Source organism: Pseudochaenichthys georgianus, chromosome 1, assembly GCF_902827115.2.
Source record: "Pseudochaenichthys georgianus chromosome 1, fPseGeo1.2, whole genome shotgun sequence".
NCBI classification, from domain to species: domain Eukaryota; kingdom Metazoa; phylum Chordata; class Actinopteri; order Perciformes; family Channichthyidae; genus Pseudochaenichthys; species Pseudochaenichthys georgianus.
Window position 1 is genome coordinate 24,827,250 of NC_047503.1, and position 16,067 is coordinate 24,843,316.

The 16,067-nt window shown below is 37.9% G+C and overlaps 1 protein-coding gene across 1 annotated transcript; it reads left to right on the forward strand.

The window, feature by feature from the left end:
- The first annotated feature begins 6,631 nt into the window (after positions 1 to 6,631).
- adra1d (adrenoceptor alpha 1D) lies at positions 6,632 to 15,555 on the forward strand. The gene is made up of 4 exons (XM_034087856.2): positions 6,632 to 6,722; positions 7,015 to 7,104; positions 7,428 to 8,610; positions 14,216 to 15,555. Exons 3-4 carry the CDS (start codon positions 7,671 to 7,673, stop codon positions 14,764 to 14,766), a joined length of 1,491 nt encoding a protein of 496 aa, XP_033943747.1. The 5' UTR covers positions 6,632 to 6,722; positions 7,015 to 7,104; positions 7,428 to 7,670; the 3' UTR covers positions 14,767 to 15,555.
- Positions 15,556 to 16,067: the final 512 nt, after the last annotated feature.

Sequence of the window (16,067 nt, forward strand, 5' to 3'; positions counted from 1 at the left end):
TATACTTAAAGTAACAAAAGTAAAAGTACTCATTATGCAGATTGGTCCATTTAAGAATAATATATATTATATGTTTTGATTATAATTATTGATGCATTAAAGTATTATCAAAGCTGGTAAAGGTGCAGCTAGTTTTAACGACTTTGTATACTGCACTGCAGGGTAGCTTGTGAATTTACTCCAGGTGTAACTAAAGTCTGATTTAAGGGTTCATTTTATTTCACATCATAAATCCAAATCTGCAAAGTAACTGGAGTAAAAGTACACAATTTACCTCTGAATTGTAGTAGAAGTACAAAGTAGAAGAAATGGAAATACTAAAGTAAAGGTCTTACAATTGTACTTATTTATTTACTTGAGTAAGTGTAGGATACTTAGTTACTTTCCACCTCTGCATACAGTTGATGCTGTTTACACACTGCAACACATACAACGCTAAGTTTCTAGGCAACAAAGCTGTTGTAAACATCCTCTTCTGTACAGTTTGTTGTGTGTTGAACTCACCGTTTAAACTTCATTCTGTGAGCTCTGTGCACCGCGAAGTCCTCTAGTATTCAAATCCGAAACGGCAGAAAGGCCTCACACACCTAACTGAAGGTAGAAGCACATGTCACCTGAAGCATCATCCGCCGTTAGCATTAAGGACTCCAGCTGCACCCAGCATGCACCTGTTGTTTCATTGTGGGTGCGTTTGATTTGGGTCACATTGCGTCCTCTGCGGGGGTGATATGGCCTTTATGTTCATCTCTCATCATGTTTTTTGCATGTGACTTTATACGAATAATACGATTTATTATTGCATGTATGAAAAAATACTTGAGTAAGCCTATACAGTAAAATATCCTGGTTTATAAAAAGAAACACAAATATAGCACACAAAAAAGCAACTTGATGTCAGTAATTCGAGTTGATGTAATCCACTTACCTCCACACCTGCCTGGTCCACCAGCTCACCTCTTTGACAGATGAGCATTCCAGCCTTTGGTTGTGCCTGCAGGCACCTGTGTGTCATAACCCCTGCCCTCTTTTTAACTACTATGAATGTCTATGTCCATCTCACTTGTTGCCTGAACTGTCTGCAAAACCTTATATGCCTTGTCATCCCCCCCCCCCCTCCAACATAATTAATATCTCAGTAAACACAAAAAACATATGAGGTTTCAAATAGCACTAATCCAGTGTACATTGTACCTAAATCCCAACTCAGAGGAGATATAGGAAACATTTTTCCCTTATATTATTTGTTTTCTATTAAGCTTTTCCCCCAGGCATTGGAACTGTAACCTTTTCATGTTGCACATCAATGCTAAGTGTCTGCCTCTGTGTCTGCCATGAAACAGGTACCTCTTGCAGAAGATGACAAATGAAAACTGCAACTCAACATTTGGGAATGAGGAACCAGATAAAGGATTGGTTGGACTAAATCCTGACTTCTGAAGCATTTGGGAAATCATGTCCAGACAGGAGGAACAGTGGCAAACAGATTATGTGTAGAATACTGAGTTATAGGAGTGATGGAAAAAGTTTGCATCCAATAGTATCCACACTTCCTGCTGCTAATTTGAGCACTGCTGGTTGTTATTTTCACACATTGTTTAAGAATGTATTGAACTTATGTTAAATGTTAACTCCTACGTGGTGTATATTTACATATGTCTTTTATTTTTGGGCTAACAATAAATGATGGATTCAAATAAAGGCTGTCAGATGTGATCTTATAGAGTTTAACAACGACTATGATACATTTGCTGAGTATGCTATGAGTGTCAAATATATATATAATATATATATATATATATATAGTGATCGCTAGGCAGTGTGACATAGAGATGTTCTTTTGAGTTACTTTATTACACACTCAATATGAATTCACACACTGAATTTGAATTTGTTTTGATTGTGTTAATTAAACTTGACACTGCTTTTTGCTTACACCTATACATACTTTTTCATTGCAATTAATGTGCTGTTGGTAGCTAGAGCTATTTATAACTTGTGTTCCCTGTTTCTTTAAAGGTTTTGGGCTGCACTGAATCACAAACACATTCCCTGCACTGTAATACACAGTGACAGATTCACTGCGTGTCTCCAAATACCAACATTCAAGGACTATTTAACTTGTGCTGCTTTGGGCACTGGTCTTATCTAGATGGAAAATCTCAGCGTATCTGAGAGAACTCAATAGTGCTTTTTTATCGTTTTATAGTAGAGTTATATAAGCAGGGAAAAAAACAGGTTCACTTTAAAAATGAGGTTGAATGTCCAAGAGAGGGCTAAGTTATGTCTCTGATGTTAGACCACAAATGCTTCTTTGCTTTTATCTCTGTAATCACATGATATGTCATTTTATGTTAGTGTTTTCATCTTGTCAGATTTCAGCCCCATTTGCTTTTCCTCCTTTTCATTATTTGTATTGTAGTACAAAGAGAAAGGGCAAACAAGGATGTTAGACGTTCAACTTTTTGCTATGTCTCTTAACAAAATGTTTCATATTTGAGCACTCAAACAGAGTAAACATATCATGCCCTTCAACTGTTGAACACAGTAGAATCATTTAAGAACAGCCTGCCAAAGGGCATGGGAGTGGCCTTTCATTCTACCTTTATCTGTTTTCCCCTTGTGTCATCATTTCCAAGTGGATAGCCACTTGAAATAGGAATACACCATGCACTTTCAAACAACATAACAAATGTGTCTTGACCTTCAAAAGTAATGGCATGCTACTGTTGAGAGTATAGTCTTTTAGCAATACTGAATCAAGTTTAACAAAAGCAAAATGAGAAAAACATTGAAATGCCAAGAGAACTCACATTGCCGTTGGTGCTTCGTGCTGTCAACAAGACAAAAAGTAAACCTTAATAAGATAGAATAAATAAACATTTAAAATGACTATCTGCCAACCAGTGCCTGACAGCCCCCCTCCCGCTACTCAGTTTGTAATCCTTAAAAACAATCGGAAGGAAAATATTTTTGGGTGCTTGTGTTTGCTGCTCATGACATTTAGTTGTTAAAGTTGTTGCAATCTTTCTTCACTACTTCATTTTAATTCTATATTGTTTGAGTCATTACATTTATGTTACTTGGTCAGTTTTCAGTAAACAGATGGTGTCCCACCTGTGCATCTCCAGCAGCTGTCCAGACCTGAATCTATTCTTCAGGAAAAATATAGCTTTGATGGTAGCTATGTGCATGTGTGTGTCTGTGCATCATGGCCGATAATGATTATCTGAGAAGTACAACAAATGCCTGTTGGATTGGCACGTAGTATAGGTCGTGTGCTTTCCAGTTCTAGTAGGGCAAAGCATTTTTCAGGACTAATCCCTTATTTGCTTTGACGAAATCTGTTATTCCTCAAAAATATTATTTCAAATGAATCCTATACATATTTCGTGCATCTTAACAGTCTATAGATCTCTATTTTCCCGAACATTGTAACATACAAAACCCTGAATTTGACCGGTAAATTATCACATCTGTAATGTGAATTTCCAGAGAATATGTGAAAGAGTGTAGCTCATTGCTAATTCTTAAAGCTTATCATTCCCAGTGATTAAAGTGTGCATGTTGGTACTCTGGCAAATCTCAGGTCCAGCAGTGCCATGGCCTCCAGAACTCTTGGACAAACAGAATCATCTCGTAACATGCCAATCCAAACTGACAATCATAACATGATTCACATTCCACAGCTGCCATAATAAGGCCTCATGTGATGCTTTGATAAGTTAATGTTTTCCAACATATTAATTCAAGATCTCAGGGTCACAACATCCTTTTCCTGTCTTGCCTTGTCAAAATTCACAAAATCATTAAGAGTATCCAGACATTTTATAATTGTTCTTAGAAATCTTAACAAATCAAAACAAGTATATATCAGAAGAATAACCTGATAGCTAAGTTTGATGCTGTCATCATTCAAATAAAAATGCAAGACTTTACCTGCAAGGATGCAAAGATGTTGTTGAAATCACTGTCAAAGCCAGAGAGGACAGCATTCTTATGATAAGTGGCTAATGGCATGCTGTTATTTCTATTTATACGCTCTCTTTTATTTCCACCCTACTCCACCAGGAGATAGGTGCCTTTTTGTAATGGTATTAATTAAGCACTGGCAAGTGTGATAAATACTTCACAATACATTTCAATACTGTTAAAAAAGGAGTGAATGTGACTAATGTCCCCTGTCTGATTAAAGTGCTCTTTGATGCACACTTACCAGCTGTAAATCAACACTTTTGAATGCAGAGAGGGTGAGAGGCAAATTATGCTCCTGCTGGTTTAACCTGAAACTTTAGTTTGACATTGAAGCAAAGTGGTTTAAATTCACAGCAAAAAGGAGCTTGCTTATGCCATGTTGGAAAGCCCGCAGAATCTTCCCTAAAAACAGATCCTGGTCAATTGTTTTCCTGACCACTTTTAACAAATCAATCAAGAAGCAGTGTGAGAAACCTGTAGCAATTTGACCTTCTTTGTTTTAAGCATTAGAACAGTCATGTATGAAGTGATGTCAAAACAAGACATGGCTGAATCCCAGCGCTCTGCTGAAGACCGATAAGATGAACGGAGTCAATGTCTCGGGCAGATTAGCATATTGAGAATCCCAGGGGGAAAGAAAGAATGTGTTTAAGTGCGTGTGTGATGTGTGGAAAAAATCAGAAATGGAAACTGAAAAAAAAGCGTAGGCAAGAAAAGCCCCCCCCCCCTTCTCCTTACGTCAGCCGGCAACATATTTTCAAATATTTAAAAACACACATACAGTAACAGCAAAATCTTTAAAAGATGTTTTGCTTATGACATTTTGCTGACAGCTGTTTAGACAAACAATCTAATGATAAACATATAGGCAGACAGGCTGAAAATATTCTTTGTTTCTGTAATATGAAAGTACATTATCACAGGAAATACATGGAATTTGCACAGAGGTCAAAGTGCAGCCAAAGAGCAGGTATGTACAGTGTGCAATCCCCCCATTTTACAGGACCAAAATGTACAGAACAACGCAATGTAAACCTGTTTTGAATGTAAAACATTGTGATCAATGTCAACCTGCAGTCATAGACATAAGCAGACATGTGGTGTCTTCTAAAAGACTTGTACTGAAGCCAACTCCTGCTTGTTTTGGAGGTTATTCTGCCTTTATTCTGGTCTTTAGCCTCTGAAGCACACACTCATCATTCCACTGTTTGTCCAAAAAACGAATTGGTTGCTTTAGTTTTATGTTTAGGATCATTTACCTGGTGCACTGTCCTTAAAGTAGGGTACTATAAATAGTACCCTAAATAGAAGGGGCATGTCCTACAAAATAAACACAGTATGGATTTCAACACCCTCAAACACCCCTAAATCAGAGAGTGATCATTTAAAGAGGCACCATTTACAATAAGTCAGGAGCAAAAGGATTCGTTGGAATATGAAATGCTCTTAAAACAACATTTTTATTTCAACATTGTACCAAACATGTAAACTGCATTTAATCCTAAACATCATTACTTGAAACATCCTGATTTTGACAGGCTCATGCCCTGACTCCTCTAATGACCTGAAGTTAGCTCTGCGTGACGGTAGATTTAGCCTTCTCATACGGGGAGCAGGTGGGCTGGATGAGGCTGTTTTTCTGAATCCAATAAAGAGAGTGTGCTCGGACAGCTGAGCAGACTCACTGTGACTACTCACATGGAAAGAGCACTGTCTGAATATCAGAACCTAGTTTGCTAACATAAACTGTCAAAGGATAACCAAACTGGAGAGCAGAGGATAGCTGTATCACATTCAATCTGCCATTCAATAAAAAGCATGAATTAAAAAAATGCCCACATTAGCCCAGGCTAAATACATTTTTGAATCCAATGCTTTTTGAACTGCTCAGAAACACACATCATCCAACATGCCCGCTATGACTACAAACGTTTAGCCTTATTTGAAGCTGTAAAAATAAAAAGAAGACGGGGGAAACAAAAGGGTGATGCAATATTCTTCAGCTTTTGTATACTGTCAGGTGTAATCACTTAATTGTGTTCTTTGGTGCCTGGCTTTTTTTGCAATGAAATGCACACCAGTAAAGTTTGACTTGAAAAAAACATATCTCTCCACTAATTAGCTTATTCCTGCAAAAACTGATTTTACATGTTGAATAGTTTGGAGATTAATTTGCAAGAAACTGCAATGTGTATGCTTAGATCTTCTAATCCTTCAAAACTAAAGAATTGTACATGATGTGTACAACAAGAGGGGATAATCAGCTAAAGGTTAACTGTGAAATCTGGATTTGGATTCACCTCTTAGATAAGTCAACATGGCGATATAAGATATTTGATTACTTTTCACGATTACATGTTTGAGTTACGATACGATAATACTTTAATGGTCAGATAAAGTCTGAAATTTGACTTGCATCACAGCAGCTCCATGTGTAACATCAACATAGACAGATATCAATACACAATACATGAAAAACAAACATTTAACATATAGCACAATCACTGAGTTCCAACACATAATAAAAGATGGAGTTGCATATCACAGCACACTGGGCTGATGTTTTCCCATGGCAGGGATTGGTTGTCCGCTCTCTGACCCTGCCTCTTGACCTGTCCTCTCCTGCAGGCTCCCTGGTGGCCTGTCCTGCTTATGAGCTGTTCACACAAGCCCTGAAGATGTCAGCTGCAGTGTCACTGGGAAACTTCACAGCTTTTCAAGAAGGAACTCTCATTTGTTGTACTCTGGTGGTAAGAACTGGGTTGTTGGTGCCTGCCTGGTGGCTGTTTATATTATCTGTCAGATGCTGCTTTGTCTTATCTTTGCATGATGGATGAGAGGTTGTGTCGGGCAGTTTTCCGGGAGGGCATTATATGACTATGGTAAACATAAACATGTATCCACTGTTAATGAAAATAGTCCACTTAAGGACATGAATAGTGTCAATAGGTGTGTCATGTAACATACGTGGCTAGCTTTTAGGTGACGCTCTTTTGTGGAGACTTTGAACGCAACAGTAAATTATGTGACTTGTGGGTGGAGCTGTAGGTTCAGACCTGCTGTACCAGCTCTGACTCAGTGATCGGGGAGTTGTTGCAAAGGATGCCGCCAGTCAGAGGAAAACCATCACAAGTAAGAAATGCGTAGAAATACAGCAAGATTTATCAGATATTTTCGTTCTTATTTTAATTGTATCTTGTGGTGGAACATTACGGGACATAATTCACTGTGTTATAGAAAGTGTGTTGCGCCACGTAACTGTTAAGTAGCGCACCTGTGGTTTGTTATCATTCTATAGCTTGAGTAGCAATGCTAATAGCATGTAATGAAATTGTTCCTACCTTTCTGTGTAAACTAATGGCAAATAAAGTGTGGAGTTCCATACTCAACACGCCGCCTCTGACTCCCATTCATCGGCTTTACAATCTAAATAATATGCCTTGTGTTTCTTTCAGAATCAAAACCTTTCAGATGTTTTATTTATCGATTGGACAAACAACAGCTTCGTAACCATGCATGCAATAGCATGTGATTATGTTGACTTTTCTCTGATGATTTCATTTGCGAAATATATTTTCAAATATAATTCGCTCTACCCGGAGGACGACCGTTTGACTGGAAAGAGAGACTGAAAACCCTAAGGTGAAATGCTCTTTTAAAGATAACTTACTATAAAGTTCTCTTTATGGCGTTTCAAGATGACAGAGCATAACTTGAGGAACGAAAGCAACTATGGGATCTATTTTGCTGAAACTTTCAATGGATCTCTTGTGGACCAAAACGACAGCATCACGCCATGTGCGAACTTCACAATGGACTCAAAGGTAGTCGGGGTTGGCGTCTTTCTCGCCGTCTTTATTTCGGTGGCAATTGTTGGCAACATTTTGGTTATCCTGTCTGTTGTCTGCAATAAACATTTGCAGACTGTCACAAACTTCTTCATTGTCAACTTAGCCATCGCGGACTTGCTTCTGAGCATTATTGTGCTGCCTTTCTCTGCATCTCTGGAGGTTCTGGGATGCTGGGTGTTTGGCCGTGTTTTCTGTAACATCTGGGCAGCGGTGGATGTGCTCTGCTGCACCGCATCCATCCTCAGCCTCTGCGTAATCTCCATCGACCGGTACATAGGTGTTAAACACTGCCTGAAATACCCAACTATAATGACAGAGAAGAAGGCAGTGGCTATTTTAGTGTTAGTTTGGGTATCATCCACTGTTATCTCTGTTGGACCGCTCCTCGGATGGAAGGAACCGCCGCCTGTGGACGAGAGAATCTGCAAAATCACAGAGGAGCCGGGCTACGCGCTCTTCTCCTCTCTCTTCTCCTTCTACCTCCCGCTTATGGTCATTCTCATCATGTATTTTCGGGTCTACGTGGTGGTCCGCAGGACTACTAAGAGTCTAGAAGCGGGCGTCAAACGAGAGAGAAATAAGTCGATCGAAGTGGTCCTCCGGATACACTGTCGCAGCGTGCTGGAGGACGCGCGCCCAAGCAGCTCAAAAAACCACCCGTTCCGGAGTTCGCTCTCAGTGCGACTGATGAAGTTCTCCAGGGAGAAGAAGGCTGCTAAAACCCTCGCTATAGTGGTGGGGATGTTCATCCTATGTTGGATGCCCTTTTTCTTCTTCCTGTCGATGGGTATGTTTATAACTTTAAAATATATTTCTATTTCCAGTGGTCCACGATCAAATCTGCCCCATGTGTGTCTTTTTCACCTATATATGTATAACTTTATATGCTCAATGTTAAATGTAGGCTACTATTCTAAAGGACAGCAAAGCCATTGTGATACGCACTTGAATTTATGATCCCACCGGCTGATATTGTGGGCAATTGTCTGCAGTTATATTTTGTTAGCTAATGTAAGAAATCATTGCATTTGCGTAATTTGAAGTGATTTAACTTGTTCAGCCTGCTATGGCTGCCGGTGTTTTATCAATGAACTAAAGAAAACGTACATCAACTACGTCTAGGTACATACACAATAATATGTTAACACAAGAGCAAACTATAAATCTAATTTAATTTAATTGCTGTTTATTTTAAGAAATAGGCCAGGAATTGATCCACAAGATTACAATTGTTATGAAAACACATATTTTGGTCAGAAAAGGTCAAATCTGCAACATGATCAGGATGTGGATTGTTTTCCTGTCTGAGAGCCTATTTTCATTCAGATGTCCTATATCAAATGTTTGAAAGAGCAGTCATAATAGACTGACATTCTTCAGTAATGAGCACTCTAAAACTGAATTCTGTCCGAATTGCAGCCATCACAGCTGAATATGTTACATTTAATGACATGTAGCATATTCAGTGAGCTACCTATTTTAGTAATGCTCTCACATAGTAACACAACAAAATAAAGCGAGTTTTACAGGGTCTTGTTTCAGTGTCTATATTTGTAGCAGAGCTTGGACTGCTCAATGTTAACAACACATTAGACCTGCAAGACTTGAGAATATGGGATTAAACTGAAGACTGCATCAAACATCAAACATGCAAACATTTGCATGTTTGATGTTAAGAGCTTTTAAACTGACCACAGTATTGACAGGATGAGATATGGAAAAAAGCATGAGACATACTCGAGTATGCATCATGCGTACAGTGACACTTACAGAAAATAATAGTATTGACAACATCCACACTTTCGGCTGCCCCTAGAATTTTTATTTAGAATATATTTCACATAATTGATTGTAAAAGCTGAGCAAATGGCCAGTATATTATCAATAGCACTTACAGCACTCTCTTTCTTGCTCCACCTCCAGATTTATTGAAATTAAATATTAAAGCAAAGCCTGCAGGGAGAGACAATGTGCCATAAATGAAGTAGGAGCTGTTAATCACTTTATTGAGTTAATAGGAGAGAAAGGCCAAGTTTATTTGTATCCATTATATGGATACTTCAACTCATCATATGATTAAAAATGTGTCAAGAGAGAAGTTAGTTTTTATGAAAGTGTATTGTGTTGTACGAATACATCACTCACTACAATGGGACATTGAACACATTATATCGCCATTACACATTTTTACAGTAAGATTAGGCACAATACATATTGAGACCATTCTGAAACATGTTGATTTGGATTTCTGTTTGTATTGTAGCTAATGTATGAACAGAGAATCAGTGTCCTTAAGAAAGAACGTTCATAATACAATTACATTAACTTTGCTTTTTTGATCATAATAAACAGCCTGGATTTAGAATTCGTCGCCCAGGATCTCACGTCTGAAAGAGTCCATGATTGAGTGTGGCACTCCTTGGGATCAGTATTCAAAAGAGAAAACAAAAGGGTGAACATAAATGATTATCATTAGAGGAATAGTTATGATCAGACCACCAAGTACCCCTAAATTATCCAAACATAATCATAGCTGTTGCTGTATCATAATGGATGTAAAAGCCTAATAAATGTAAGAATTCTTGGTAATTTAAAGTCTTTGCTTGAAACCATCTGTCCTACACACAATCCTCTCTGACAAGATGGAAAACAATCAGGGGCGGGATGGTGCTGATGAGAGTGGGAGACACACAAGGATAGGGAGTCAAGGAACCTGGAATGAAACAGGTGAGTGTCAAAATAAAACAGGAAGTGGGAGACAAGACAAAAAATGACTAAACAAATACATGAAACATGACTAGACTCAACAATTTTGACGATACACAACAGCAATATGACTCAGAATTCGGAAGAAGTTGTTTAAAACACAAAGTCCTCATAGGGATGGGTTGATCCCTATGAGGGCAGGCTGTTTGTTTCCTAAAGGACTGATTGACAGCGTGGAATAGACACAACCTATAATTTCTAGCCCAGCTTACTTGGTGATTCAGACAGATTGATGCTGGTACGCTGCTGAGGCACATCATTAATGAGTAACCTTTTGCTGGGAGGCAGACCTGCACTCTTAGCACCTCTTGGGTCAATCAGGCCTTTTCTCTGCGATGATGCAAACCTAGACTGAGTAGTCTGACTCATCTGAAGCTGCAGAGAGTGCCCTAACAAGATTTGTTTTATTAGTGCACCAATCCCATGAATACCAGAAACTGATGGTAAAAAGAGAAATAGCCTTTGAGAATCACTTCTCACTCAATGATTAGAGTTCATTTTTTTGTATGCATCATTCAAAAGTGTTGAAATGGGCTGATTTTCCTTTATTTGTAGCTGAAATAAGCCCAATCAGTATAAAAGACACACAGTCATACTTTTTTCAAGCCTCCAATTATTAAGATTTATAGTTGACTTTGTTTTGAAAAAGGTATTGTGCATCCTACACTTACTGTGTAATAGTAATGCACTAGGTTGGATGAAAATGACTGTTTGCAATAAATGTATGCATAGAGAATTTGTTTCAATACAAAACATGTGTATTGATATTGGGGACAATTCTAAAGTCACTACAGGATTACTAAGATAAATTGAAACCATTACCTTAAGACTTATGTTCTCTTCAAGCCATAACACTTAAGAATTCAAGTAAATTGCATGCTTTTTACTTTAACAATATTCCACCTACTGTAATATGTTCAGTTTCTGGTAACATAAGTAGCACGCTGGCTATTATTATCATTCCAATGTGTCATTTGATCAACATGGGCATGGCTTACTATAAATCCATACCAGTGATCATGCAAAGTGTAGCTGAACTAAAGCTTGCTCTTTTGTGGCGCTATGTCGAGGGCAAGTTTCAAAGAGCCATCAAAGGTTGACACAGAACATTTCATGTCAATAGGATAAAACTGTAGGTTCTATAACTCAGAACGGACAGATCAGGAATTCCTCTAATCACACAGACTTTTTTTTTTTATTGGACAGGTCCCCACACTCCTTTATCAGCTTTAATGTGTATTCAAAGCATTTAATGATTTAACATGTATGTATAAGAATGAACTTTAACAAAAATCCCATCCACAAAAATATCAAAATTATAAATCATCTTGCAAACATCGGATATAAAAGTTGTGGTGTCGGAGTTGTATTTCAGAGTGGTAAATCAATGGCTGACTGCTTTAACCCTCCTGTTATCCATGGGGTCAATTTGACCACATTCAATGTTTTACGTATCTAAAAAAATTGTTCACATTATTTTCTTTGCTTAGTATTTCATGACTTTTCCTAATTTAGTGCGGACTAATGAGTAAACATAAAATGAACATGAAGATCTTTTTTATATGTCCTCTACGCACTTTGTACGCATCGGTGTCCCTTGGGGTCAATTTGACCCCAGGCTGTTTTAGTAGTACAAAACATATAGAAATGTCAACATTTTACACATATTTGTGTTGATTGTGTGGGATGATATCGAGGTGACTATTACATGCAAATGTATCATTGTAAAAAGAAACTAACCTCTGCTTTAGTTATTGGTCCTTTAACAACATCAAAAAGATCTTACTTTAACATTTTATTTCAGTCAGTGAGATGTTATGGTGATTTATATATTTTTCGATAGTCACATAATAGGAATTCTGGATGTATAAATGGGTCTGTGGGGGGGAAGGTTGCAGTAATGTTTTATTTAAATGGTTATTTAGGTAGTCAACTAAGATACCTAAAGCACCAGAGACATACATTTTGGTTAAGATTTGAAATATGATCATTGTCTTGAGTTTTAAACTACTGGGGTCAAATTTACCCCAGAGGTTAAAGGGTGTAAAGTAAATCTGAGGATAACAGGAGGGTTAAGGTGAGATCATTTCAGTGGGAAGAATCAATAGAGAGCGTCACCTTATTTAACCACTGTATGTATCTTATTGTTTTACCGGGTTGAGCCTTGTTTACAGATGAGGTCTCACAGGAATAGAAGTAAAGTGGCAGGCAGCCGATGCTACACACATAATACTGTTCATGCAGATAATGTTACTAGTAAAAGTGAGAACTCAGAGTTATTATACCGTTTTTGTGTCTGAGTTAATGGCACAATCAAGTACACAGTATGCTGTGCATAGCTGATGTCAAAGCAGCATGAAACCATTACTTGGAAAATCACATACAAGCCATTTTTGTTTATTTCCACATTATCCTACCAACATAACTGAAATGAAAATGGACTACTTGGCACAGGCAGTGCAGACCAATGAGACGTGTTGCGTTAGTGTCCAGGGTCAACAATTGTGTTAAATCCAAGCCATGGGAGTCTACAAAGCAATAGGAAAAGGCAGCATTAATATCATAAATACATTTCCATAGCGAGTATTATTAATTGAACCAAACAACTAGGGCAGAAAACATGACCTTTTAACCCCACACTATTACTTTATAATTATTGTAATATTCTTTATTGTAAAGATATATGAAATCTTGTTAACAGCCAAAAGTTATCATATTGTCTTGAGTCAACTAGTCCCTGAACTAGACTAAGCTCTTAAATTGTAATGCTCCATCATCTCAGAGAAAGCTGATCAGGAATATTTAAAATAGTCTAAGGCTGGATTCTCCATCATTTTGACACTAGTGACACACACATGGTTTGAATAAACGTCTGCACAAGTCAGGGCAGCATACATGCATTACATTAAATCAGGTACTACTACTCTGCATTTGTGCTGTCTCATTTTAACACCTATCAAGACAAGGTGTATATACTGCCTTATGCCCTCAGAAAAAGCATACACCTCAGGAAATTATATAAATTCCCTCCATGTTGTCAGCTGTCAAGTTAATGATGGTCAAATGTACATACATTACAATCATTCAAAAATATAATGTACTTAGCACTTTACAAATCCATCTTATTATCACATGAGCTTCATAAATAGTTTTTTGCATTAGGGCTTGTGGTGGAAGCATGCACTGTTAATATCTTTCCCCATTAATCAAAGTCTACACAATGTCAACTCTCGTTATTGCTGCACTATAAATCATCATAAAAAAGTGCTGTGAACACCCAAGTGTCAGAAGGATGACAAATGTATAAATGTAGCATAATAATAATACAGCTGTAAATACACATTGTTTAATTGTACAATGCTTTTGTATATTGTTTCTTACAAACCTTATCCCATTTTAAAATGGATTATATGTTTATTTTTAAATAATGTAAACTTATAAGTCCAAATAAAAAAAATGCCATACAGCATACTATTGCAAAAATCATGATTGATGATGATCTATTTACATTGTTCTGTAACTGTTCTTGGTGTATAGTTTAAGATACTTTGTGAAAATGCAGCAGTAGACAGTACTTGCAGTTTGCATTTACTCACTAATATTTGTTATGGTTTCTTCTTCTATAGGTGCCTTTTTCTCAGCACTGAAGCCATCGGAAACGCTTTTCAAGGTGATCTTCTGGCTGGGCTACTTCAACAGCTGCATCAACCCCATGATCTACCCTTGCTCCAGCAAAGAGTTCCAGCGGGCATTCACTCGGATCCTCAGGTGCCAGTGTCACCAAAGAAAGAGGGTCCTGCGTCGCTTCTATGACCAGAAGTGGCGGACGGCTGTTAAGGGAATGACGAGAGATCAGAGGGGAGAGCGTAAGGTTGGCTTCCCTGTGAACGAATCCTGTGGCAGCTCTTTGTTATACAAGGGGAAAGGGCGCTCGCCAGCTTTCAAAAGATGGAGTCTGTTTCCACCACTGCAAAAATCCTCCTTCCAGCTCAAAGAGAAAGTGAACAACCTGTCAAAAAAAATCAAGGGAGGGCCGGGAAAAGGAAGCTCACCTGCAGTGGGTCGGATTGACATAGTGGACACCGTCTCTATGGGGATTTACAACTCCTGTGAGCAGAGCAGTTATCAGTTATATGATCTTGCAGACTGCTACGGCCTGAAAGAGACTGACATTTAGAGGGCCACCAGAGAATATTTGAATAACTTAAAAGGCCATCAACGTGTATGAAAGACTGTGATGGGTCTTACTTTTTGTGTTTACAAAACGTTTGAGAATCAAAGTTGTGGACTGAGAATGATGGCTTAAACCCAGCACAAATAGGACTTAAACTTTATCTCAATCCTTTTTGTTAAATCAGATGAAACGATTGTTGTAAACTCCTAAAAGCCACTTTTATAAGAGGCAAGGTGTAGCCAACGTTTTGGACTAACTTTGACTGCTGTCACTTGGAAACTCTGTTCATCGACATTGTACAGCCCACAGGTTAACTCACTTTTGACAAGATATTTAACATTAGCCTCATTATTACTGCTTATTCCTTCAACGTTCACATGTTTATATCAGTCTCCATGTCTTCAACTATAAAACATTTGATTTGACACTATTTGATGACTGCTTTGTTTGATATTCAGCTGATTATAAATAGATAAATAAAATACAATTGTAGAGGATAAAATAAGATATTTTTAAACGAAACGGAATGAAATAAGAGCAGTGCAATTGTTATGTTGTCAGGATGTCTGGATTTAATCAATAAAATGTATTGTGATATTTGATCTGCGATTTTTCTTTTTGACAAGGCATTGTGAATGATAAAAGTCCATCAAACAATAAAAATGCTGCGCAGTATTCATTCCAAGTGGTTGATTTATAAGTTGACTTGGCATTAATATGTACACTTGTGTGAATATAAGCCCATGTATCTCCTTGTCCCTTCTGTCATATGCATCAACAAGTGAATGTGAAATGAACATGCTTTTTTTGTATTTTCTTTATGTAATGTTTGTAAATAAAAAAAGAGGACACAGACTTTGTCTGTCTGTTAAATTACTGTAAGGAATCCTTGATTAGTGGTAAAAATAATAATAATAATAACCCCATCCAGCAGAGGTCACCATTGCGTTGAATGTTTTACCTCCTAATTCCTTTCCCCTTAAAGGTGGGGTAGGTACATTTGAGAAACCGGCTCGAGATACACTTGTTGTTATATTCCATGGAATGCTCTTAACATCCCGATAGCAATGAATATCTGAAGTGCTTTGACAAAAAATCCATACAAAAATGTCATCCGTGGAAGCCGTAGTAGGCTACTGTAAAAAGCACAACCAATCATTTTAGCCGGGCCAGCTAAAATAACTGGATGTCCTCCCTGCCTGTCAGCCTTTCATCTGTGTACAAGCTTATCTCGTGCCCTCATTGGTCATGTGCGCGTTCGTGTGTGTTGGAGGAGGGGCTCTGTGAGGAAGTGGCAGATTTTT

Excerpts from the sequence above, each read along its gene's own strand:
- adra1d (XM_034087856.2), top strand. The coding sequence starts at position 7,671 with ATGACAGAGCATAACTTGAGGAACGAAAGCAACTATGGGATCTATTTT. Across the intron at positions 8,611-14,215 it reads TTTCTTCTTCCTGTCGATGG|GTGCCTTTTTCTCAGCACTG; the intron begins GTATGTTTATAA and ends CTTCTTCTATAG.